The 27,919-nt window shown below is 43.1% G+C and overlaps 1 protein-coding gene across 1 annotated transcript; it reads left to right on the top strand.

Moving 5' to 3' along the window:
- Nucleotides 1–27,904, top strand: LOC105923047 (carboxy-terminal domain RNA polymerase II polypeptide A small phosphatase 1). The gene is made up of 7 exons (XM_012858970.3): nucleotides 1–410; nucleotides 18,838–18,986; nucleotides 19,106–19,201; nucleotides 23,196–23,252; nucleotides 23,798–23,890; nucleotides 24,676–24,861; nucleotides 25,133–27,904. The coding sequence occupies exons 1-7, from the start codon at nucleotides 338–340 to the stop codon at nucleotides 25,259–25,261; spliced, it is 783 nt and encodes a 260-aa protein (XP_012714424.1). The 5' UTR covers nucleotides 1–337; the 3' UTR covers nucleotides 25,262–27,904.
- The last annotated feature ends 15 nt before the right edge of the window (nucleotides 27,905–27,919 follow it).

The following is a 27,919-nucleotide window of genomic DNA, read 5'->3' as shown; positions in this document are numbered from 1 at the left end:
GACAGCCGTTCCCTCTTACTGCGCCACTTTAAGTGAAAGCGGGGCGCCTTGAAACCTCCATGTTTGGATCTTGAAACTGCGAACGGGACTTGAGCACCATGTTGAATCAAAGTTGCCAACTCTTCCAAACTAATGTTTGGTAACTTTATAACTTCCCACGTCAGCGGCTTACCGAGCGGACCCTACGGCTGGGGTAATGGACGCGCTGTAGGCGACTGTTTTGCAACTTTTCCGGGGTCTTTCGGTTTTGTTTTCGTACATGTTCGGTTCACGCAGCAGCACCGGAGTCGGCGAAACAATCCCGAAGTTTAAAGCGTGAGGTCCGGACCTGGACGTGATGGACAACCCGTCCTCAATAATCACCCAAGTTAGCCGGGATGAAGAAGGGAGTAAAGCGCCGTCAGAGAGGGGTGAGCGTTTTCATTTTTGTCCTCTGCTGTCATGTTAGGAAAACTTTTTTCTCTCTGTTGCAGCTGCCTGGTCAGAGTTCAACATCCAGAACTCTGCGAGCCGACGCAGTAATCTGCTTCCGGCTCATTACGGACGGCTCTGCTGCAATAACCTCCCACGAAAAGAGCGAGAAAACAAATTCCAGTACTTTGAACCGTAAATGTTTCTGCTTGTGCGTACAGAGAGATTGTGGCGGCCCTTCGGCCTGGGATAAAAGTGACGGAAGTGACGTCAGGCTGTCTGATTACACACTTCAACCAAACGTGTCAAATTTGGGTTTAGGAGGAAAATACTGGTCTAATCAAATAAAAGCGTTTAAAACAAGCCCAAAAGAGTTAACTAAAATAAAAAAATATATATATATATATTTTTGTTTTGCTCATTTTAATTTATTAATGTGGCTATAAACAAGATCAGTGTTTTAATTAACGCGGAAAATTACGAGCTCAAATGAAATTAAAGACTTGTATGGACAAACGTTTCTAATTTATTCAGAGAAAATCCATTATACGTTTTTAGCTGTTAAACAACACAAAAGTGATATTTGTCAAACTTAAAAGCTTCAAACACTTAATTTTCTTGCAGCTTATTGCTTCAGCTTTGCTTTTCTTTAAACCTGCAGATGCTTTATATTTACAAAAAAAAAAAAAAAAAATATATATATATATATATATATATATATATATATATATATATATATATATATATATATATATATATATATATATATATATATAAGCATATGTATTTATGTTATTATTTTTTAGAAATATACAAATTACTAGTTTTGCTTCCAATTGCTGATCTCAAGTTTTTTGTTAAACCACAAGTATTCAACTTTTTAAACAATATTGCGATTTGAGAGATTGATTGGTATGGTTCCCATTACTAACTATAAACTATGCAGACTAAGCACACGCTTTTGTGAGTAGGAAGAGTGGAAGATGGGTTTCTGAACTTTTTCTCCATCCTGTGCATTTATATTTCAATATCCCACTGAAAGTACTTAGCTAACTAATAACGTCCACACCAGGGAGTTTTGGTTTTAGTGCAAACTGGCTACTCAGCTGATCTACAGTCACTCTTAACTATAAGATGACAGGAAACCATCACAGGACTTTATTTCCATTTGCATAATTTAAAAATTTATCTTGAGGATTTAGGAGGTGGAATAGGTTACAAAATTCAAATATATATATATATATATATATATATATATATATATATATATATATATATATATATATATATATATATATATATATATATATTAAATAAATAAATAAAACATTCAGTGTAGTTTAATAAATCAGATTTATACATGGGATAATGCTGCCTTTTTGGGAGCTCTCCAGAAAGGCGATACATCAGTAATAGATAATGTAGTATTTACAGGTTTTTTGATATCAGACATTCGTAAGGTCTTGTCATGCAAAATCAGTCAAAATTAGTTGGGATTTGGGCAAGACCTTGTGGATAAAGCAGTGTTATTTGAAAGGGAAAAGCTTTCTTAATGCTAAAGTTTGCTTTAATGCCATATTTATATGCAGTACTCTTGGTGGATGATCAGCACATGAGGACTAACTCAAATTTATAGGCTGTGTTCTCAAAACTGTCAACTTTATTGGTGTTTTGTGATTATTAGCACTCGTTCGTACATTAGTGCCCACCGAACAACTCAAACATTATTATTTTTATGACCAAATTACAGATGAAAGGCATCGACATAAAGTGAATCATAAGATAAACGTTGTATTTGGCTATGAAACATCAGGGAGTAAAATCTTTACTGCTTGTGTTGTCAGGTGAGCAGGCAAATGCAGGCTGCCAAGAACAATAGTTGCACATGTTGCACAGTGCCTACACACAGTTGCAGATTTGTCATTTTATCTCTCATGTCGTCCACATATAATCCAACACGATCCCCCTACATCAGATTGAAACAATCCTGTTGCTAGTTTATCTGCTAATGCCTGGTCTCCTGTTTTTTTTACTTAAACTTTTTTTGTATTCCCACAACTAGAGATGCACCGATCCAATTTTTCCGAACCAATTCCATACCGATACCTGGGCTAAGCCTATCTGCTGATACTCGATACTGCTCCGACATTGCTATGTGACTGAAGTTATCAGGCTTGAAATAGACATTGTTAAAAAAGTTCTGTATGTTCTTTAGCATGGTGCTTTTGGAGGTGCTTATTTAAGTTTGTGGTGTTGAATTTACCAACCTTAACTTCCCACTTTCAACTTATGCATTGCAGATGCTGCATGTTGCAGTGGGAGTTTTAAATGTTTCAAAATAGCAGACTTGGCTTGGTCCAACACTTGCCCCATGTTCCTTTGAGTTTGCTCGTTGCTAGCTGCTGTGCTCTGCCTTAACCTGACCCTAGCCATATGGATTTCGCTCCGCCTAGCTCCACTCACAACCATCTGGGACTGATCCATAGGAATTGCCTTTATTGAAGGCTGGGCCTTATAAAAAATCCTTGCATATGACTGGATAAACCACCTGTCTGTCATCTTTATTGACGTGCTATTTCAACCACTCACACCGAAGCCAACCCGTGACACTTTGAGAGCGACGCAGAAAAAAAAAAACTTGTTTTCTTTTTTTTTTCTTTTTTTAAATGTGTTTGCGGCTCTAGTGGCACGCGTTTTATTGACAGTGAGCTGACAGGAAGAGGGGGGGAAGACAGGCGGCAAAGCGCCGCGATTCTGAGTCGATCCCGGGCCGACCACGTCTAGGACTAAAGGCCTCCTAATATGGTTTGCGCTAACCGCTCCGCCACGGGCGCCGCGTCCGCCACGGGCGCGCCCCGGAAAAAAAAACTTGCCAAATCCGGTCGGGAGAAGGGCGAAAACATCGTTTCCACCAACAAAAACCTTCAGAGGCGTTCTCTGATGTTCTTTTAATGAAACAATATTAGGTAGATTGGACAACACGGAAGAAATAGCAGCATCAATGTTAACGCTTGCTTCCTCGACGAGCCGCCATTGCTATCAAAACAGTCTCACGTCACGGTCGCTTCTCCACTACGTCACATCTATGAAACTCCAGCCCTGCGTCCTGATTGGCTGGACAATAAAACTGGTTGGAGAAATCACTCTCTATGGGAGAGGTCCCAGATGGATGTGAGTGAAGCTAGGCGGAGCGATATCAATCTGGCTAGAGTCAGGTTAGCTCTGCCTAACCACCATTGCAAGCATTGAATTGAAGTGACTAGATCGCAGTAACTGTATTGCTGTGTATGATATTAATAAAAAAGAAATGACTGGATTGGAATGCTGGATTGGCATCAATCATCCGGTATCCGATCCAGGTAATTGCTCAATATCGGAGCTGATATCCAATCCGGGTATCGGATCGGTGCATCTCTACCCACAACTGACCAGGCTGCAGGACTCTATTAGCCTCGTGAGACCATCCTGATCTCGCGAGCTTTCAAGGTTTCACTCGCAGATCAGTCTGGATACTCTCCGTTGAAGAAAATTTGGAGCCGTTCACCAAACGAACGTCCAATCAGCGTTGGCTTTGAGGCGGGTTGAGGTGTGACGCAACGGGAAGCGCGTCAGTTCAGTCTTAACAGCATGGCGGCTTCAGCCGATGAAACTAGCGTTAGCGTGGCTATCGAGCAAGTTTTATCGGAATTACAGAGTATTTCTTTGCTGAGCTAACGAGCCTTTACCTGCAGCAGCAAGAGTAGCTTGGCTTGTGGTTGTGTTTTCGTCGTCGCTCGTAACAGAGCGACGACGAATCTGATTGGTTCATTTGGCCCGTCTATCACCAACACAGGCCAATCAGCTAACCAGTATTTTCGCCCCTTCCCAAAATTACTTCAACGGAAGGTTTCCAGATGGATATGCGGAGCAAATCTATCTGGCGGAGTCAGGTAAGGACTCTATCCCCAGTGCGCTGAAACGGTGCTGGGCCTTTTTTGGGCATGGGCTAGACTGGACAACACATACGTACACTGTGTTGTCAAAAGTGTTGGTTCACCCAATAAAATCCTTAATTTGGCATGTCCCAATCACTTCATGCCTTCCAATCTAATTCATGCTCCTGACTGTAAATGGTCTGAAGTTATATAGCGATGTTCAAGTCAGAGATTTACATTGCAGTCACATTCACCCAGTTACACTAATGCACACACGTTTATTAACCAATACCCAGATCGATAGAGAACTTGGGGTTAAGTGCCTTTCCCAGGGGCACATTGTCACATAACAGGAAGATAACCATGTCCTTCCAATTGGAAGACAACAACTACTGTACCCACTGACTACGCCCTGACTTTTTAGTAACAGTCTTTCTAACATCACTGTGACATGGGGCCAGGGGCAGTCCTAGCCTGTTTGGCACCCTGGGTGAACAACGCAACGCCCCCCCCCACCCCCAACTCCACTCTAAACCCCCCACCCACCCACACACACACACACACACGCACGCACGCTCTGACCTCCAACCGCCGCTACTTGCTGCTACATATTCACGTGCTCTGTGTTGTGGTTTGAGAGGGCGGCGCTTAGTGACAGCGTGCCTGGGTCCGCGATTACGATTGGTTGAGAGGAAGTAGTGACTGTAGCATCAACTAATATAATAGGCTGAAAGGAAGGAAGGAAAACTCTCTATCGAATTTTTATCTAACCTATTTTTTCCTATCGCGCCACACGTCTATCGATCGATATGCATTGTTATTGCATTATCGTCCAGCCCTATGATGTAATGTCCTTAAAACAAGCCAAAATGAGGCTCAGTCGCATGCGTGGCCTCCGCATTCCTGTATGACCTCCCTACAACGCCTGGGCATGCTCCTGATGAGGTGGTGGATGGTCTCCTGAGGGATGTCCTCCCTTGTCTACCAACTCCTGGACAGTCTGTGGTGCAACGTGGCGTTGGTGGATGGAGTGAGACATGATGTCCCAGATGTGGTCAATTGGATTCAGGTCTGGGGAACGGGCGGGCTAGTCCATAGCATCTTGCAGGAACTGCTGACACGCTCCAGCCACATGAGGTCTGACATTGTCTTGCATTAGGAGGAACCAGGGCCAACAGCACCAGCATATGGTCTCACAATGGGTCTGAGTATCTCATCTCTGTACCTAATGGCAGTCAGACTACCTCTGGCGAGCACACGGAGGGCCGTTCGGCCCCCCCAAAGAAATGCCACCCTCACCATTACTGATCCGCTGCCAAACTGGCCATGCTGGAGGATGTTGCAGGCAGAACGTTCTCCACAGCGTCTCCAGACTTTGTCACGTCTGTCACATGTGCTCTGCGTGAACCTGCTTTCATCTGTGAAGAGCAAAGGGCGCCAGTGGTGAATTTGCCAGTCTTGGTGTTCTCTGGCTAATACTAAACATCCTGCATGGTGTTGGGCTGTGAGCATAACCCCCACCTGTGGATGTTGGGCCCTCATACCACTCTCACTCTCTGTTTCTGATCATATGAGCAGACACATCCACATTTGTGGCCTGCCGTAGGTCATTCTGCAGGGCTCTGGCAGTGCTCCTCCTGATTCTCCTTGCACAAAGGCGGAGGTAGCGGTCCTGCTGCAGGGTTGTTGCACTCCTACGGCCTCCTCCACGTCACCTGATGTACTGGCCTGTGTCCTGGTAGCGCCTCCATGCTCTGGACACTACGCTGACAGACACAGCAAACCTTCTTGCTACAGCTCACATTGATGTGCCATCCTGGATGAGCTGCACTGCCTGAGCCACTTGTCTGGGTTGTAGACTCCGTCTTTTTTAGTCCACAATTAGACAATAAAATAATTACACATTCAACAAAAAGGTAAACGGCTAATTTAAATTCAGACATAATAAATACTGCCTAAATACTGCCATTTTTTTCAAACTATTGTTTAGTTCAAACTACCTATGTTTAATAGGTAACAAAATTAAATAGGTTTAATAGAAATACCTTTACTGTCCCATAGAGGGGACATTTACGGGTGACAGTGGCAAAAACAGGTGGGCTTAGACGCTAGACTTACCCATAAGATTAATAAATATCAAAAAAGCTAAATTTAAAGTTAAACTGTACAGCAAAAGAGAAAGGGGGGGATGCGATTTTTAATAGATAACAAGGCACATTCAGATAAAAATTAAGTGTTCAAGTTATAAAAATTAAGAAAAATCAGCAGTTGATTTACAGAACAATGTAATATATTAGTCAAACTTTTTTTTTGCATAAATTAACGGAAAACTGCAAAGACACCAGAACCAAACTTTCTCTAAATTGACAGCTCTGTCAATATGTCTGAGGGTTTTTAATGGAACCTGCTTTTATAGTTATTTTCATTCTGCAGTGAAGGAGCTCTGCTTTGTTTTCCCCAACATCTTTAAATTGCATCCAGATGCTTTTTCTCTTGTCCCTCAGTTCTTTTTACCTAACAAACTCACCTTCTTACCTAACAAACTCACCTTCTACTCACAGCTTGCGGCACCCCTCTCTCTTTTCACATAATGGTATGCAGTGTTTCTCCTGGAATGTATGTCCATTAAAATCTCATTTTATGTTTCTGTCTCTATCGTGTAAATTTATACATTCATGGGGTCTATCAAGCATCAAAAATGTGTTTTCCAAGTATAAAGCAGCCATCTGTTGTCAGGGATGGACTCAGGAAGGTGGATTTGTGTTTCCTACAGACAGACCTGTGGTGATTTGCGACAATCAAAGCAAATGGCATTTTTGTAGGACATCTGAAAATGACCATAGAGCAGGGGTTAAAGTTATCCGTCGCTGCAACGGATTTCCGTCATTTGGAAAATGAGCGCAAATTGTTCCGTCTACACTTTTTATTCAAGGTTTTAAACTGAAGCTGCCCTCAACCAATGAAACATGGCAGAACCGGAACATTAGCCAATCAGAAAGAGAGTAGGGCGGGTCTTTGCAAAGCGGATATTTTCCAATCTGAGCTTTATCGGTGCTCAATCATTCTAACTTTTGGAACAGCGTCTCAAACTGACCACAGATGCATGAATGACAGTAGCGGTGGTCAAAAGTTTTCTTTGGGTTTATGCAAACCAGCAGTCAGGAAGCGGAGCGGATTGACCATCTGACAACAACTTCCATCGGTAAGCAGTCTGTCGCTGCTCCTGCAGGTAATGAATTATTTCCACCTGTGGCCATGTCACCTTTCAGCGTTTATTCACTGGCTTCCAGCAATTTGGCTAATAAACGAGGCGACCAACCAGGAACCTCCTCATGATTCACTGTTATGTTTTATTTAAAACTCGAAGAGTAAAGCGTTAGCTCAGGCTAATTTAGCATGACGCACTTTTTTTTTTTGAGGATGGGTCTGAATGTGAAACAATGTCCCACATTTGACTAGGTCCGCATTGGAAAAAGTAATAAAATAGAATAAATAATTTCTCCTGCGCTTTTCTGAACCAAAGAAGGCAGAGCTGCAGTCAGAGCGGCGGTCAGGCAATAAACAGCGTTCATCTAATGAGCCGCTGCGCGCCGGGACACTCTTAATAAAATGACAAAGATTTTGATTTTGATTATTAAGGAAACTACATCAAAAAAAATATAAACTGCAGCTACAACATGGACTGGAGAGCGGGTTCTAACTGGATGAGGCCAGAGATGATTCTCAGAGAGCTTTTATGACTCATTTTACTCCGACCCAAAAACACCTGCCAGACAGACAGTACTGCAGCCAAGATTACCTCCAACAATATTTAACTTTACGAAATACATTAATAACATTTTGCTAATTATAAATATTCATATTTAAAAGCAAGTTATGTTTTTTTTCTGATAAACCTTGAGCAATTTTATTAAACTTCTTAAAAGTTTAACATCCCACCCTTTATGGATTTTCTATACCGGCTTTTCCCTACAGGTGTTACGTCAAGCCGTATCTGATGGGGAAACGCAGCTCGACGTCACACAGGGTCGTGGGGGTTGTGGGTGCCAGTCTCCAGTCACTGGGCTAGTTTTATTAAACTTCAAAAAAGCTAAATAATGCCTTTTATAAACTCATGAGCTGTGATAATTAATTGTTGAGCAATAACTGGCAAAGCAGAGAGTGATTATTCTAATGTGCGATCTGTGTTAAACTAAAATGTATGACATCATAGTGTTGTTTATGTCTTGCATTGTCCAGGTTGTGGTTGACCTTGTATGTTCATAGGATTAATTTATACAGTGGAGTTAATGTACAGGTGTAAAGAAGATGATGTAATGATGCAAGCTGCTGTCTTTTGTACTAGTTGTAGTTTATGGAGGTTTATGGAGGGAAGGGAGCTGAAACTGTGAAGTGGACTGTGGACCATTTTGGCAAAAGTGTGAAGGAAGAACTTGATGCTGCAAATGTGAAAGTTAACCAGGTGATGTTATGGATGTGGAAAGTGAAGGAGATGATGGAGAGGGCTGTCCGGGATGACACCGAGGCTCTGAAGCTGAAAGGTGGTACAGAGACAGGAATGGTCAATACATATTGTAAAACTACCAGATTTGGTTAAAGTTTACTTTGCACAATAAGCAAGTGAGCGAACTAATGTGGCATTATTTCCACGGTCCCGGGAATATTGTAGCCGACTCAAAAAAAAAATTCAGTCAAACTGATTATTTTTGCTTTAACCCATGCCAAATCAAAATTAAATAATGCTGGAGCAAGCCTGACCCTCTGAAATACCTTGCAGTAAAGCGGCAGCTCAGCGTCATCGAAGACCGACCGTTATTAATTAAATAAACCGAAATACAGCAACTTTAAGAGCCTCATATCAGAATGTTTACTCGCGTCAATCAACTCTGCGGTCACATCTGAGCAATCGGCAGGTTTAGTGTCCACTTCAGCGAACACCAACCTTCATACTGTATTCCCAGCCACTTTCCAGTCTTTTCCAGCTTGGTATCATATCCTTTTTTTCATTTTTTTCTCACTAGATCTTTGACCATTCTGCATTGTTTCACCTGGAGATGCTAATAGCAGTTAGCAGCTTCCTTGCTTTAACCCCTGCTGCGCATGCGCAGTATGTACTTCTGTTATCATTGTAAACACCAAAACAACAACTAAGACTCAAGCAGGGCGTAATAATCTTCAATAAACACTTCGTATGCAACCAGAGTGAGCCACTGACGTATAAATAAAAAAGTAAAATAACATGGCTTTGCACCTTTTAATAAACAGATTATTTTATGGAGGGAAATTTGACTTTCCGATCACGACTTTGCACCCAATTTGAATTTTTACTAAATTTCTTGTTTGTATTGACAAAGCAAAACCTTTGTGGTAGACGTACAGTGTTGTAAAACAAGAGACTAATCTGTGCTGCAACAATGAACTAAACTTCCAACAGAATAAAACGCCACACTGTACGGCTCCCATTTTCCCCGATTGAACATTAACTTCCATCCGGAACAGAACCTGTACACAAACCTGTGCAAATGCAGTTTACTGAATAATTACTGTAATCTGTCAGTCCCAGTCCAACAACAGCGCTGACATTTCAACAGCAGCTGAGAACCTTGGTCTGGAGTTCCTAAACTGCACAAGTGCATGTTTTGGCAATAAAGGCTCAGGGTTTGCAGCAGCAGAATCTGTTACATAACTTTGCCTGCATTCCTCTGTCATCATCTTATTCCCCATGACCTTCTTCCCTTGTTCCCCCCCCCCCTTTTCTTCATCATATACTTTGTACAATCCTTGAGTCAATGCATATATCTTAATTTTCTAATTCTTGTCCCTTATTCTGTTCTTTGTTCATTTTGTCCTCCTTTCCTTGTTGCCTTTCCTCTTTCCATACATGATTCCTACCTTTCTCTCCTAGTGTCTCTTTCCATGTGTCCTACCTCCCCTCTTACTTTGGATGCATTCCCACCAGGCCTGTTTAGTCAAATTTAATTGGACTCTGGTTTCTTTAATCAGAAAGTTCGGGTCGTTTGTGGAGGTGTGGATGCGCAATCAAACTCTGATCTGGAAAAACGAAGCAAACTCAGGTCGGCATCAAAACCTAGGTCTCAGCTCAGTTGAAGGGAACTTTGGAGTGGTCCAAATTGGCCAATAACAAATTTTGCTGCACAATAAATTCAGAAAATAGTTGCAGTAAACTATAATATTCTGTCATTTGAAGACCTTTTTCAACTAATATGATAACGTAAGTAATCCTCTCGACCTACCGGCTCAGACAGATTAAGCAGGCGGTCAATATCATTTGGCTTAAATCCAAAAAAACTCCCACACTTTGGCCACGTTCACACTGCAGGTCTTAATGCTCAATTCCGATTTTTTTTTTGTGAAATCGGATTTTTTTTGCGTGGTCGTTCACATTTCCAAATATATGCGACTTATATGTGATCTCCTGTGTGAACTGAATGCGTTCAACCTAAGTGTCCCGCATGCGCACTCGAGGACGCGATGACGTCACACGTAGCAAGCGTGCTCAGTGTTTGCGGAAGTAAACATGGATTATAATGCTGACGCGCATTTTGCGGTCATTAATTTATTTTCTAACCGGAGTTTTGCCTCCATTGACTGCTCTCCTCATTGTAGTCCGCTGTGGGTGTCGTCTTTCTTCCCGTTTCTGCATAGCAGGACGCAGAATAGTGACGTTTGTCGAGTATCGGTGATGCACAGGTCGGATAAATGCGACCCGGCCGTACAGACACAGGTCGCATGTGAAAAGATCAGATGTGTATCGGATTCAGGACCACATATCAAAGTGGCCTGAGTTGCATTTGAAAAAATCTGATCTGTGTCGTTCAGACTGACATAAAAAGATCAGATACAGGTCGCATATGGGCAAAAAAAATCGGAATTGGGTCACTTCAGGCTGCAGTGTGAACGTAGCCTTTGAGATCAATTCCATTTTCTTCTGAAACTTTTCTCTGGCCCTCCGTCACAGGGCTCTCATGTTAATTTTGAGCATGTGCCTACCCGACACAAGCAAGGTTTCCCCCACTGTATTTTAAGTCTGGCTGGCCGGCCCTTCGCTCGACGTCTGCGTAAGAAAGACATCAGTGCAATGAAGTTGTATGCACCCATGCTTGCACGGCACCACCTCATACGGAGCCGTCTTACCTGCCTTGTGTAGAATCTAACCTTCTCCATGGCCCTCTGCCTCATCCTCCACTTAGGCTGAGCCCACTGTTGAATTGTGCTTGTCAGGCACACTTGCCAAAAGACAGCATTGCAGTACCTTGGCTATGGCAATCTGTTGTCATTCCATTTTGTTTACGTTTTGCGGAAAAGGAAGTTGTGCTGTATGTTGACCAACCTCTTTCTTCTAGTGGTTCTTGGTGCAGCGCCACCACAGGCGAGGGGGTGAACAGGTCGGTCACAAGGTTTCATTCATTTGACAAAGGGCAGCATGAAAGCAAACCACACCAGCTGAGAATAGTAACAATGTTTCAGTTTTGGTCTCCGATGGGACCAAGTGCACCAGACTGTCAGGTGTAAAAATTACCTTTGTGTTCTTTTTTTCACTCCATTCATGTGTACCTCTCCTATTCCCTTGTGTCCTATCCTCAATCCTCTTTTCCTTCCTTGCATCCTTTCCTTCTTTGTTTCTTCTTCACTTCCTTTCTCTTTTGTAGCCTTCCTACTAACTTTTCGTCCATCTCCCCTTCATTGTTTTGCTTTTTGTTGATGTCATTCCTTCTTTCCTTCCTTCCTCTTAATTTTCTACCTTTCTTCCTTTCTAAATTCATGTTTGTATTTCTTGATGATATTTAAAGCAGGTCAACTGTAGAAATACTTGGCATCAATTCATGGTAAATGGTAAATGGCTTGTTCTTGTATCGCACTTTATCAAGTCTGACGACCCCAAAGTGCTTTACACTACAGTCAGACCCACGCACACATTCACACCCTTACAGCTTTGAACTGTTTGGTAGACAACTTTATGTTTTTCAAAAAATTGTCAGGATTTCAGCTTATGAATGCACACAAATGAATATCCTGTCATTAGAAAAGCCTCTTTTGTTGCCAGTGAATGTTTCTCAACTCTAGGGTAATGTCTTCTTGCTCAACATGCTCAAAAGCAACCACCAACACTGATAAGGGGGATATACACTAGCACAGGATCTTGGAGGTCCTTGTATAATTTTTACTTTTGCAAGGGTTTCATAGTTCAGCCTAACTTTAAAGACTTATTGAGTTATTTTCATTTGTGTAGGAGAGTTTTACATTCCCCGCTGTTTTTGAGCTGCCTTTTATAGCAGTAGAATCCTGTCAAAGAGCAGGTTTCTTCTAAGACATTAAAGCTGATTCAGATATGCACCATTAGTTTTGTCTTTACCAACATCAAACTCATAAGACTTGAAACTCACTTTAAGTATTTGTTGTCTGACTGAAGTTCAGCTGCAAGAAGAGGCAGAAATGCTCAATAACATGAGGGGGAAGATGCGGTTATTACAGGAAAACGCTGACAGGCTTTATAAGTGCATGCTGGGCTCAGGAAACGATCTAATCCAACAAAGCATTTTAATCACAGGCACTCGAGTTCTGACTCGATAAAGCAGCATTTAAATGAGAAGTTGTAGTAGTTGCGCATAATTGGCTACTGCTGTTTTTTTTTTTTTTTTTAGAAATTACTTATTTTAGGTGAAGCTTGTAGACCTACAGTAATGATTTAAAAAGTAAATCTGTTCATTTTTGGAAAGTAATAAAATATAATTGTTTTACTCCGTTATCCCAAAATTACATTGAAGTCCAATGTTTGTGTTACTATCGGAATTCTGAGTTTAGTTGCAGCAAAAGGCAGCTAAACAGCTGTATTGATTATTCAGTTATCTTTCCTTAAATGGACGGCTCTGCATGTTCACATGAAAGTCATACTTTGCAATATTACGAAATGACATAAAACCTGGAGCATTTAGAAAAGAAGACTGAACAGACAGCGTGTGTGGAAGGTTTTGGCTTTAATGCAAAGGCTCTTACCAGCTGTCAAGCATGGTGGTGGAGGGGTGGTGGTGTTTTCTTTTTTTGCAGTAGAACTCAAGTATTCTTGAATCAGATACGAGGTTATCTGTGAGCTGAAGTTGGACATAAACACAGCAGCAAATTGAGAACAGAATGATTAGAATAGATAGTCAGTGTGTAGCAACGTCCCAGTCAAAGTCCAGGTTGCAGCAAGGCTGTACTATTGTGGTGGGGTGTAAAGAAAGCTGTGCAGAAACAAGTAATGTAAGGACAATATACAACACTGGTAAACAATGGCTGTCAGCCATAACAGCAATATTGATGTTGGATATTTTTGACCAATTTGTATAATCTGACCCAATCTGTATAATATGATTGAACTTGATTTTGTAAAGTGCCTTGAGATGACATGTTTCATGATTTGGCGCTATATAAATAAAATTGAATTGAATTGAATTGGATATTGATATAAGCCCAAATCTTTATATCAATGCATTCCTATTAAGGAAGGATCCAATCCAGTTGATTAACTGTGGTGGAAACCCTCTAGTTTTGATAATCACTTGAATATTCCCTTAAATTGAATTTTCATTACTTTCCAGACTGTTGGTGTTCCAAAGAAACAGCAGTTTCAATAACTCCACAATTTAGTCCCCAGAGCAAATTATTATGTGGCCCAGTACCAATTGACCCACAGACCGGCACCAGTCCTTAGCCCCGTTGGGGAGAGTTGTGCTAAAGCACAGGGAGAGGAGTGGAGAAGTTTGACCCATGAAATGAAGTCAGCATTAAAACCAAACTGTCTTAGGGAAAAGAGTAGATCAGCCCACTCCACCATGTCAAAGGCCTTCTCAGCATCGAGAGAGATTATGACCTCTGGGACATTAGCAGAGGATGGAGAGAGAATAACATCCAGAAGCCTTCTTGTGTTGGTATATAATTTCTTATAAATCCTTTCTGGTCTTCTGAAATGGTCTGAGGCATGACAGATTCCAACTGCCGAGCCAAGATTTTAGCAAGTGTTTTAGCATCTTCCGAGAGAAGCGATATTGGCCGATAAGAAGCACAGCTCAGAGGATCTTTGCCCTTCTTATGAATTACGGAGATAGAAGCTTGCATGGTTGAAAATTTCGAGTAATAGCGGAGCTAACTGGTCTGAGAATGAGATGTAGATTGATTTCTGTCTTGAGTTTTAATCTTTCTTTATATAAATCCAGCGTATTTGCAGTCGAGAGGGAGGAGTCTAGATTTTCAATGGTCTCCTCCAGCTCTTTTTGACGAGATCTGCTTAATTTATTAGCGTGAGAAGTGAAAGAGATAATTTTGCCCCTTATGTAGGCTTTGAGAGTGTCCTATTATATGGACGGGGAGGTTTCATAATTTTTGTTATTTTTTGAAGAAGAAGTAATCCGTTCAGAAATATACTTAAAGAAGCTGGCATCTGCTAAAAAGAGAGGATTTAACCTCCATTGGCTTCATACTAAAATGAAGGTCTAAGATTACCAAAGCATGATCCGACAAAGTTAAGTACTGGGTGAAAATATGTGGGATAAATTAGTTTTTTTTATCTATCAAGAAGTAGCGCAGGTGGAGAGGTTTGCTGCCCAATTGGATAGTCTGAGCATAGTGGCTCACAGATGGATCACATCGTTAATTTCAATGATCCCGCGTTATGGCCAACAAATTGACTGATTCTGATCGAATGAATGTTGTGCGTTTTTAATGGCAAAAAGGAAGCCTTTCTCAGAGATTCAGAGGGCAGAGAATTCCCAAAGTATCTAACATATTCTACCTCCTGCAATGGAAAGGAAAACATTATTAGGGACTGGCTGATATACAGCAGGTCCCGGGCCCTAGCAAAGCTGTCAGCTGGCATTATTATTATTATTATTATTATTATTATTATTATTATTATTATTATTATTATTATTAGCTAAAAATAAAAATAGTGGTAATATTTATTAATTTATTTTAATTAAATATTTAAATATATCAGATTGCAAAGAGCAGATTAGCTGAGCAGGAATCAGGCAAGGGCCGGTCAAAGAGCAAGCGATAACTTTTCAGAATAAAACTGTCCATAAAGACCTACTGATTGTATAAGACCATAACGCATCAACAGAAATAAAACTTTGAAATTCCAATTCTCTGTCTATTTAGCATTTTTCATGACAGGTGAAGTGGAAGATGATGTGTAACAAAACGCCACAGAAAAAAACCTTGTCATCTACTGAAAAACACTCCTTGCTTAGCATGAAAAGAGTAAACTGAGGAAATAACTGTGCCGTTTTTAAGAGGGGAAAGGTTCTCACAGAAAATGGCGATCGAGAACATTTCTGATTTAGAGCTTTTGTTGTTTACTCATCAGTCAGAGGAAGTATTTCTTTTTCGCATACGTCTTCCAGTATGTACCATATTAGCTCGTTCACTGTCATATTCATATTGTCCCTTTTTTCTAAGTTCATTCATGCTCTTTGTTTTACAGTCAGCACCCAGCTAGACATTTTTCTTGCAGAAAGGCATGTGATGGGGTGGGGGGGGAGACTGGAACACTGAAGTAAATTAAGACTCCTGGGAGCAAATAAGGACATGGGAGTGAAATCCTGAGGACATGAAGTAGTGAAACAAGAAAACAAGAGTTTTTCTGTATGTGTTTCTTATGACATTAGACACTTTTTTGTGCAAATTAAAGTTAGCTTTGCTTTTTTTGGGGTAAAGAGGAAAACAAAACATCTCTGCGGATCTGTAATTTCACACACATGGAAGAAATTGAAAGAAACTGGACATGACGAGGGAACCAAACGATGAAAACATGGACAGTAGTAGCGTCGCTCCTGTTAAAACACCCTGGCAAGAAGCTTCCTCCCAGTGATACCCGTCTGTTTCCTTTTCCTGTTTTGGCCTGCACACGGAAGAGGCCGACGGAGGGTCATACCAGGGTTTGAATCCACAAATGGAGGGGGAGGAGGAGGGAATGAAAGAGGCGCGAGAGCTCCACAACAGAGGTTTGTGCGTTAGTAACGCGGTCACGTCCGGATGGAACGAGAGAACAGAGACGGAAACAAAGTCTGATGGGAGAAAGAAAAGAGTGAGAAGGGATGGTAGGAGGAGGAAGAAACTTTGTAACTGATATGATGAACAGTCGTGGCTTGAAACCAACAATACTTTGGCTATAATTAGCTGTAAATCTAATTAAAAGTTCCAAGCATTTTACTGGAAGCCTTGATTTATTCAATTACCCTGCAATTGTCCCTGTGGGAGATATGGAGGTCAGCCTTTAAGTCCACCGATTGAAGAAGAGGGTACTTGGATTACATAAATCTCCAGATTGTGATGAGTCCTGGGTCTTCCAAAGATCTGAAATATAATTTAGGTCTGACAACTGAGATGGCCATAGAAGAAGGTTGAGTTTATGTCAGGTGAACCAGTTACCTGTTGATTTGACCACGTGTTGGATCGTGTTGGGAAAGTCAACAAATCCTCAGAGTGGTAGAAGCGATAAAGCTAGACGCGTATCCACCAAGCTAAACAAGCGCGCAGTGAGACAACACGCGCCCGCTCAAAACCGGTCTGGCGCGCGCTCAACTCTTAAAAACTCATCTCAACCCACTGTCCTCGTGCTCAGTGCCATCTCTGCTCGCGCACTCGACCTTCTCATTCAACGCTCAACACATATACGTTGATGTCTGTTAAATTCAGGTGTTCTTTTTTATTATTCTTATTTCAGTTGACGTCTCCTGTTGACGTGAGACCTGTTTGACATCGGCATCAGTTTAGTTTAGTTTGTCTGCTGTTGAAAACAATAGTTTATGAATTTGCTCTAATAACAGTTCAATTTTAAAAGTAGGCCCTCTGTTTGTGATGTGTCAGTAAAAGTAGCCTGTAAGGATATGGATATGGAAATATTTGGATGGATATTTTAATAAAAAAAGACCTATATTTAGGTCTTTTTTTATTAATGTACTATGTTAAAAGAAATACAATAAAAAAAACATGTATTGGGCTATCAGTTGCACTGCATTGTATTTTTCCTTGATTAGAGCAGGTAAATAAGACTATTTGCCAATGGAATAAGATTTTTGCACAATTCATCTCAATCGTCTTATTTCAAGTGCAGGATGTCTAATTATGTTATTTTAGAGATGAATTGTTCCTGTTTTAAGTGCAACAATCTCATTCTATTGGCAAATAGTCTTATCTACCTGCTCAAATCAAGGAAAAATACACTCATTTAAAGACATTTTTACTTATTTTTAGTTCCCTTTTTGCAGTGTTTTGAAACACAACATTCCAGGAACAGAAAAGAAAGATGCAATGCATCTACTGCAGGAATCTGCACACACACACACACACACACACACACACACACACTGCTCCATGCTGCTGACCAACTTTATGGAGATGCAAATGTAATTTTCCAACAGGACATGGCACCTGCACACAGTGCCAAAGCTACCAGTACCTGGTTTTAGGACCATTGTGTCCCTGTTCTTAATTGGCCAGCAAACTTGCCTGACCTTAGCCCTATAGAAACTCTATGAGATACGCCAGACCTAACAAAGCAGAAGAGCTGAAGGCCACTATCAGAGCAACCTGAGCTCTCAGAACACTTGAGCTGTGCCACAGACTGATGGACAACATTGCTGCAGTAATCCGGGGAAAAGGAGCCCCGACTAAATATTGAGATCAGTGTATTGAGACCACAACCCCGGTACTGGTCTGTGGATTGGCACCAGGCCACCCAAGTAATAATAACTTTTTTCCATTGCATTTATTCTCCAAGTCTGAATAATCTTTTTTTTTTTTTTTTTGTAAAATATTTTATTTCGAGACATGACCGGACTCTCATGGTCACTTTAGCCAGGGGGGGGGAGCACACCCCGGGCTCAAGAATGCCAAGGGCCCGGAGAGTTAGTTATAAGCGTCACATGACCCGAGAACAAATATAAACGGCTGTTTGTTGTTGTTTTTGCTCCCAGTTGGGCAAAGGTTACTAAAAGGTACGTTTTATTTTAGCCTCCAGTTGACTTTATTGAGGGTGTGTCACTGCATTTCCTCATCTGCTGTTTTGCGAGAGCAGTTGGACTTCATTTGACTGACAACACAGCGCTCATACCAGAGTACATCTGCAGCTCGCCTCACCTTAGCAATTCCTCGCTGATGTCATTCACCAGAAAGCATGGTAACAATCTGACTTTCCCAAAGCAGAAAACGCTCAAATGAATAGGTAGTCGCCCCGCATTCCTTCACAGCCTCCTAATGCGCTCTCAGTGCCACACCGCTGTACAGTATGTGGTTTTAAAGAAATGGTCAAGAGCTAGTGGTCGTTTTCTGCTGGCATCAAACGAGATGGAGCTACGCGTCAGCTCCTTGCAGACCAATACCTCCTGGAGGGGGTGTGCTCAAGATAGAATTAGGAAGAAATTTAAATGAAGTCAACATCTATGCCTAAAAATTCCCCTTTTTCAGCCAAACTATCGAGGACTCACTTTAAGGATTACGGTCTTCTCTGCAGGCTCTTCTCCCTCCCTGTCGTCCAAGAAGCCGCGAAGCAGAGGCCTGTTCTCCGGCCTCTTCTGCTGCCTGTGTCGGGACCATCCCGAACCCTCGCCTGTCAACAACAACACCCCCCTTTTAGTGGAGGAGAATGGCACTGTCTCAAAGGTACGGCTACATCCTCTGTGGCTGCATTTTTTAACCGAATCAAAGAATGGTTAGGAATTTCAGTCAACCTGTGTCTTTTCATCCCCAAATAATCTTTTCTGTTACTGCTGTGGGCCCAGGTGAAGCCACTGCTGCCTCCGGTCAAGTCAAAAGATGCTGGGAAGATCTGTGTGGTTATAGACCTGGATGAGACATTAGTTCATAGCTCTTTTAAGGTGAGCAAGAGATGAATTGTGTGACTCTAACCAGATGTGTACTACAAAAACAACCAGCGTACTCCTCGCTGATCCTCAGTGAGTGTCTTCACCTCTATAAACCAAGAGGCTTTGGTGATTTGCTAGTCTGGAGCTTTCATGTGTGTCTTGTCTCTGTACCAGGGTGAAAAGACAGTAGCAAAAGCCATTTAGGCTGAGGCCTCTTCTCTCTATACTGCAAAAACGGAACTAAAAAAAAAGTAAAATGTTTTTAAAATGAGAGTTTTTCTCCTTGATTTGAGCAGGTAAGTAAGCTGATTTGCCAATGGAATTAGATTTTTGCACTTAAAGGAGGAAGCTGGCTCTTGGGACGTGGAATGTCACCTCTCTGGTGGGGAAGGAGCCTGAGCTTGTGCGCGAGGTTGAGAGGTTCCGACTAGAGATAGTCGGACTCACCTCGACGCACCGCTCTGGCTCCGGAACCAGTCTCCTTGAGAGGGGCTGGACATTCTTCCACTCTGGAGTTGCCCATGGTGAGAGGCGCCGAGCTGGGGTTGGCATACTTGTTGCCCCCCATCTCGGTGCCTGCACGTTGGGGTTTTCCCCGGTGAACGAGAGGGTGGCCTCCCTCCGCATTCGTGTGGGGGGACGGGTTCTGACTGTTGTTTGCGCTTATGCGCCAAACGGCAGTTCAGATTACCCACCCTTTTTGGAGTCCTTGGAAGGGGTACTGGAGAGTGCCCCTCCTGGGGACTCCCTCGTTTTGCTGGGGGACTTCAACGCTCACGTGGGCAATGACAGTGGGACCTGGAGGGGCGTGGTTGGGAGGAATGGCCCACCTGATCTGAACTCGAGTGGTGTTTTGTTGTTGGACTTCTGTGCTCGTCATGGATTGTCCATCACAAACACCATGTTCAAGCATAAGGGTGTCCATATGTGCTCTTGGCACCAGGACACCCTAGGTCGCAGTTCAATGATCGACTTTGTTGTCGTTTCATCTGACCTGCGGCCGCATGTCTTGGACACTCGGGTGAAGAGAGGGGCGGAGCTCTCCACCGACCACTACCTGGTGGTGAGTTGGCTCCGATGGCGGGGGAGGAAGCCGGTCCGACCGGGCAGGCCCAAACGCACTGTGAGGGTTTGCTGGGAACGTCTGGCGGAGTCCCCTGTGAGGCGGAGCTTTAACTCCCACCTCCGGGAGAACTTTAAACACGTCCCGAGGGAGGCGGGGGACATTGAGTCTGAATGGACCATGTTCCACGCCTCTATTGCTGAGGCGGCTAGTCGGAGCTGTGGCCGCAAGGTTGTCGGTGCATGTCGTGGCGGCAACCCTCGAACCCGCTGGTGGACACCAGCGGTGAGGGAAGCCGTCAAGCTGAAGAAGGAGTCCTATCGGGCTTTTTTGGCCTGTGGGACTCCGGAAGCAGCTGATGTGTACCGGCAGTCGAAGCGGCAGGCGGCTCGGCTGGTCGCCGAGGCAAAAACTCGGGCGTGGGAAGAGTTCGGAGAGGCCATGGAGAAAGACTTCCGTACGGCTTCGAAGCGATTCTGGTCCACCATCCGCCGTCTCAGGAGGGGGAAGCAGTGCAGTACCAACACTGTTTACAGTGGGGGTGGTGTGCTGCTGACCTCGACTCGGGACGTCGTGAGTCGGTGGGCGGAATACTTCGAAGACCTCCTTAATCCCACCAACACGTCTTCCATTGAGGAAGCAGAGCCTGAGGACTCTGGGTCGGGTTCTCCCATCTCTGGTGCTGAGGTTGCCGAGGTTGTTAAAAAGCTCCTCGGTGGCAAGGCTCCGGGGGTGGATGAGATTCGCCCTGAGTACCTTAAGGCTCTGGATGTTGTGGGGCTGTGTTGGTTAACGCGGCTCTGCAACATTGCGTGGACATCGGGGGCAGTTCCCCTGGATTGGCAGACTGGGGTGGTGGTCCCCCTATTTAAAAAGGGGGACCGGAGGGTGTGTTCCAACTACAGAGGAATCACACTCTTAAGCCTCCCTGGTAAGGTCTATTCAGGGGTTCTGGAAAGGAGGGTCCGTCGGATAGTCGAATCTCGGATTCAGGAAGAGCAGTGTGGTTTTCGTCCTGGCCGTGGAACACTGGATCAGCTCTACACCCTCAGCAGGATTCTTGAGGGGGCATGGGAGTTTGCCCAACCAGTCTACATGTGCTTTGTGGATCTGGAGAAGGCATTCGACCGTGTCCCCCGGGGGATCCTGTGGGGGGTACTCCGGGAGTATGGAGTACCGGACCCTTTAATAAGGGCTGTCAGGTCTCTGTACGACCGGTGTCAGAGTCTGGTCCGCATTGCCGGCAGTAAGTCGGACTCGTTTCCGGTGAGAGTTGGACTCCGCCAAGGCTGCCCTTTGTCACCGATTCTGTTCATAACTTTTATGGACAGAATTTCTAGGCGCAGCCAAGGTGTTGAGGGGATCCGTTTTGGTGGCCTTAGGATTGCGTCTCTGCTATTCGCGGATGACGTGGTCCTATTGGCTTCATCAGGGCGTGATCTACAGCTCTCACTGGAGCGGTTCGCAGCCGAGTGCGAAGCGGCCGGGATGAAAATCAGTGCCTCCAAATCCGAGACCATGGTCTTGAACCGGAAAAGGGTAGAGTGCCTTCTCCGGGTTGGGGAGGATGTGCTGCCCCTAGTGGAGGAGTTCAAGTATCTTGGGGTCTTGTTCACGAATGAGGGGAGGATGGAGCGGGAGATCGACAGGCGGATTGGTGCAGCGTCTGCTGTGAAGCAGGCGCTGTACCGATCCGTTGTGGTGAAGAGAGAGCTGAGCCAAAAGGCGAAGCTCTCGATTTACCGGTCGATCTACGTTCCTACCCTCATCTATGGTCACGAGCTTTGGGTCGTGACCGAAAGAACGAGATCCCGGATACAAGCGGCTGAAATGAGTTTTCTCCGTAGTGTGTCTGGGCTCTCCCTTAGAGATAGGGTGAGGAGCTCAGTCATCCGGGGAGGACTCAGAGTAGAGCCGCTGCTCCTCCACGTCGAGAGGAGCCAGTTGAGGTGGCTCGGGCATCTGGTCAGGATGCCTCCTGGACGCCTCCCTGGAGAGGTGTTCCGGGCACGTCCCACCGGGAGGAGGCCCAGGGGAAGACCCAGGACACGCTGGAGGGACTATGTCTCCCGGCTGGCCTGGGAACGCCTTGGGATTCCTCCTGAGGAGCTGGCCCAAGTGGCTGGGGAGAGGGACGTCTGGGCCTCCCTACTGAAGCTGCTACCCCCGCGACCCGACCCCGGATAAGCGGAAGACAACGGACGGACGGACGGACAGCTCATCTCCATCGTCTTATTTCAAGTGCAGTCTTTCTAATTATCTTATTTTAGGGGTCAAAATACTTATTCCATTGGCAGATAATCTTATTTACCTGCTCAAATCAAGGACAAATACACTAGCTTTAAGAACATTTTACTTATTTTTAGATCTGTTTTGCAGTGTAAAGAGAATACGGCAGCATGATTTTCAACAAGAAGTTGGACATGAACCTCAGCGCCGCTTTTCGAGAAAATCAAACACAGCAGAACTGCATCGTGCCATCTGCAAGGTTCCTGCAAAGTCTGGAGACGCGTGGAATTAGATTTTTGTCTAGCTCTATGGAAAATCGGATGTAAAGATGACGTTTGAAAGGTTGTGTTCGGAAAAGTATGGACTTTTTAAATGTCAGAATCCTCTGTTGAACACGGTGGTAGAAGTACGAGGATATGGGCTTGTACTGGAGCTCCAGAACCTTGGCCTGTCATTCATTGACTCTTGTTTATTCTAAAGTTTACTAGATTCAAAAAGCCTTTTAAATGTATCATTTATTTGTATTGTATTTAAACACATCATTTCCTACATGACTAAATTTACAACAACACTGACGAGCTGGTTTCTACAAACCAGTAAAAGCCACTCTTATTTTTTTTCTGTCAAAAACAGTGTTCTAGATTTTAAGTGAAGTTAGAAGTTTAATTATCAGTGTCTCGATTTTAAAATGTACTTTTCTGTCTTTTTAATCAGCCTGTGAACAATGCAGATTTCATCATTCCCGTGGAAATAGATGGAACAGTACACCAGGTAACGTCCTCCTCCGCTATCATATGCTGACTGTCGCCTCGAAATGACCCAGGTTTGTAGGTGTCGTCGGTGCTTAAGGGATTTAAGGAAGGTTGCTTAGAGTGGGATGACATACCTCATGGCTCTGGGCCTGATTCAAGTAATCCAGGATAGGTTTGTTCAGACAAGCGCAGCCTGTTCCGGATGACTTGGCTCAGGAACGCTGGCCTCAAACAACGACGCCACATTCAGGAGCAAAACGGCAGAGCCTCAAGAAGTCGGATGCTTTCCTGGCATGGATCTACGTGCATACCTTTCAATTCAGCTTCATATGCAAGTCTAATGCTGCCCTCAAACGTTTGGGAAACCTTAAACTTTCCATTTCTGCATATTTAAACTGTCTGTTAGAGTCAAGCATGCTGTAATATTGTGTTCAGCACTAAATTAAAACATTTTACAGTATACCCTCTGGCACCTTCACTTTGCTGAAACATGTTGCATTTAAAAAAAAAACAGAGGCGTGAATGAGCTGGATCCTCTTTTTTTTTTTTTTTTTTTTTTTCCAGGTTTATGTTCTGAAGCGGCCGCACGTCGACGAGTTCCTGAAGAGGATGGGAGAACTCTTCGAGTGTGTCCTGTTCACTGCCAGTTTAGCAAAGGTATGGGTCGACCATTTAGGAGGATTTATCTGTTTCTGTTCTGTGAATTAGAAGACAAACCATTTAAAGGATTGAAACGGACCACACTGAAGACGGTGTACATGGGTGGAAAAGTCCTTTCAGTAAATAGACTATGACAAATGTGGCACTGTTAGACTACTAAGCATTTGAAATAATGTTGTCAAGCTGGAACAGGGAACATTTCCAAATTGTTACAAGCAGAGGTGATGTAAGATGGTGTAAAACCAGGCTATTTTCATTTTTGAGTCTAATATTATACACCTAATTTACTAAATTAAAATGTATTTGTGACTGATGAGTTCATGTTTGAAAAACTTAAGCACAACCTCTGATTCTACAGCCTGTCGGACCTGTTTCTGTTGCAATCCCAAGAATTATGTTTTTGGTTTAGTCCATTCAGGTCTGCGGGCCCTGTTTATACAAATCTCCCTCAAGGCTAAACCCCTTTGGGACATTATTACTTTCTTGTGGTAAAATGCTTTCTCCCGGGCCGATCCTGTGGGCAGTTTTCTGGCTCGTCCAGTCCTGACGCGATTGGCTGCTGCCTTAAATGTTTTAACTTGTGAATACTGTCACATTACAATGGGGAACTTTAAGTTCCCTGGAAATGGCTTCATAGACATTTTCTAAATGGGTGAAAACAAACATAGGACATTGCTGATGCCTTTCTGTCTTGGCATTGTGTTACCATCAACAGCCTTGTTCCTCCAATACACATGTTCCTTCTGTACTAAAGCATCCTGTCACCCGTGTCATTGCATCAGTACGCAGACCCAGTCTCTGACCTCCTCGACAAGTGGGGTGCGTTCCGCTGCCGCCTCTTTAGGGAGTCGTGCGTCTTCCACCGAGGTAATTATGTCAAGGACCTGAGTCGCCTGGGTCGCGATCTCAACAAAGTCATTATCGTGGACAACTCCCCCGCCTCCTACATCTTCCATCCCGACAACGCTGTGAGTGCACACAGAACAGAAGATAACACTGATGACATTTCATCTGTTTCTTGAAATTGAATGGCAATCGCTTTTTTAGCTGTGACAGCTGCTAAGTAGTCATTTTAGCTCAAATTAGTTCTAAAGTTTCCTTTAAACTCAAATGGCAATATCAAAGTTGGATTGATTCCCTGGTTTGGTGATTTCTCCTTTAGACTTTGAGGTATTGAGGAAGAAAAGCGATTGCATGTGAGAATATATCTGAAATATGCTCTCTGTTTTCTCTGTAAAGGTGCCCGTGGCCTCTTGGTTTGACGACATGTCCGACACCGAGCTGCTGGACCTCATCCCCTTCTTTGAAAGGCTGAGCAAAGTGGACAACGTCTACACAGTCCTCAAACAACAAGGGACCCCAAGCTAACGCCGTTCCAATCTTCATCTCAGCTCCGAACAAAACGGCATAGAAACAAAAAAGAAATAAATAGTAGTGGAAAAGCGAACAGAAATGCACACATCAACGAGGCTCGAGCTCCAGCTATCACTGCCCACCAGAACACAGCGCTGCTTCACAGCGGACAGAGCCTCCACCCCCCCCCAGGGTCAAACAAACTTGATTGGGTGTCTTCACAGCAACTTTGACAGCAGCTACGCTGCCACCCTCTGGTCAAACACAGAACTGCGCCTCACGTCAGCTGATGCGAGTGTAATGATTAATGAATGTTTAATGACATTTCCACAGTGTTGGAGAACTTGCAGCAGAGTTACCGCAGCAGAGGTCAGTGGCCACGAGTCCTCTAGACTCTACCTGGGTACTGGATGCAGTTCTCTCCTCAGAATGCGCCTTTAAACTCATTGGAAAGGAATTTTTGGGATGGTTTACATGAAAACACACTTGGTCCATCACTGAAAGAGCAGGCGGTATATATGCACTGCACAATGTTAGTGTTTTCTAAACGTATTGATCAGCATTAATAATACACCCTATTTTTTTTAGAGCAATTTGGTGTTTTTGAGTAATCAAGACAGTGTTATAAAATAATTTTATTCAAATTAACTACAGCTGGAGCTGTAAGAGGTAAATATATTAAAACAAGTGATTGGACAGCACTTTAATGTTTCATGTGTAGTCTATAGTGCAAATATTCACTGCAATGTGTAAATGGATTAGTGTTGCACAACTCGTGCACAAACGTGGCTTAGAAAACAGCATGACAAATACAAATTTGACATATTTAGCGCCTGCAAAAGTAGGTAATGCCCCAGATTTGATGTGATCAAACAGAACGTCAGTGCAGGAGGACGAGCAGCTGTCATTGCTGGTTGGGTCGGGGTTTCCAGGGGCAGTTTAAAGACACTCATTCTTATGCCCCCGTGTCGATAAACGTCACGACTGCAGAGTTACGAGGACCAGGACTGCCTTTCAAACCAAACCGGGACACCATTCGCTGTTAATGGTGCATCACGACTGTGTCTGATTTGTTCCTTGCTTTAAAGCCTCACACAAATCATGAACTTTTTAATAGTTATTATTTAACTGCATGTATCAGACTGTATTTAAAAGATGGGATAAAGTTCAGTTATAGTGAAGCAGTTGGCTTGTCAGTTTCGCTCTTAATATTTACTTCCCTAAGCGGTACTTGTAGTCTGGAGGCAAGTTTTGGACTCTGTTAGAAAATGCATGTTTGGGGAGAGCAAAGCAATCAGTAGCAAATAATGGTTGGGCTTTGTCCAGATTTAGGGGTCAAATCCACCTTGAAGCTCTTCAACACTATTGGTTTTGTTACTTGGCTGAGAATTTGAATCTTTTGGACATAAATGGATGTAATGCTAACTGTATTATAAGTGCAGCCATGGTAACATTTAACATTCTTTGGATTTGAAATATAATCACAGAAAACCATATTCCTGACAACAACCGCATTCACTCATGTTTTTATTATTATTATTATTACTATTATTATTATCCAGCGCTGCCAAAGGCATTGTGAGAAGTGTAGGGAATCCCTGCGTACACAATTCCTGACAAGGTAGATGGGGGGTTAGGGCTGGAATTTGACCTTTTCTAATCTCGTGCCTCTTGGAGATCGTCTTCATCTCAACAGACCAGAAAAATGATCTCAAACAGTGTGCTGTTGCCCATTTGCGATGACAATGACCTGATCTGACACCGATGAATGAAAACAGTGGGTTAGACTATGAGCCTTGTGATGGGCCAGGGAGATTAACAGCTGTTGAATTATTTTTTTTATGTAAAACTCTTCTCAATCAAATTAGCTTGTTTTTGAATACTTACCGACTTTATTTCTTAATTCGCCCAGGAGTGGTCATCTGATACAATACTTGTCATATGTTTTCCAATCAGACTTTTCCTTGCTCTTCTTTTTACGCAAGAGTTGGTTGGATACCTCACATATTGGTAGGGTAGGTTGAATATGGATCAGAACCACCAGCAGATAACTACAAATCTAGTATCTTACCGTTTTAGGCACATAACAGGGTAATTGTTTTAAACTATCTTTTCCATGTAAGCCGTTGTCACGTGTGTTAGAATCAGAAACAACACTGTTTTGAGTTCATTGTTAAAGTATTTATAGGAACATTAAGTCGTTTTGTCATCTGATCACATTTATGAGTACCATAGGGGCCCATTTGCTGATACTGTACTTCTTACAGATTAATAGGTATGTATATGTTGTTTTGCACAGTAATAAAGCAAACAAATTTCATTAATATATATGGACTATTCATTGTACTGTACTCATGATTCAATAGATATAACCTAATGTTTGACTTTTGTTGTTTAATCATACCAAATAATGTATGACTGTATGTAATATTGCCATTTTCTTTCTCTCCCATAAATGCTTATTTAAAGATGGTCCAAGTGCTGATTTGTAAGGCATCTGTCTTCTCTTCAGGAGGATGAGAGGAACATTAAAGCACACATCTTGTAAAACTCAATTTTGACCATTTCGCAGCATGAAAGCATGTTTCGCTGTGCTTTTTGGGCTTCTTTTGATCTCTCTAAATATAAATGTATACTAAAAATCAGCTGTACATCTTATTATTTTTGGTATTT

This window comes from Fundulus heteroclitus, chromosome 24 (genome assembly GCF_011125445.2).
Source record: "Fundulus heteroclitus isolate FHET01 chromosome 24, MU-UCD_Fhet_4.1, whole genome shotgun sequence".
NCBI lineage: Eukaryota > Metazoa > Chordata > Actinopteri > Cyprinodontiformes > Fundulidae > Fundulus > Fundulus heteroclitus.
The sequence above is the reverse complement of the archived record's forward strand: the minus strand, read 5'-3'. Positions and strand labels throughout refer to the sequence as shown.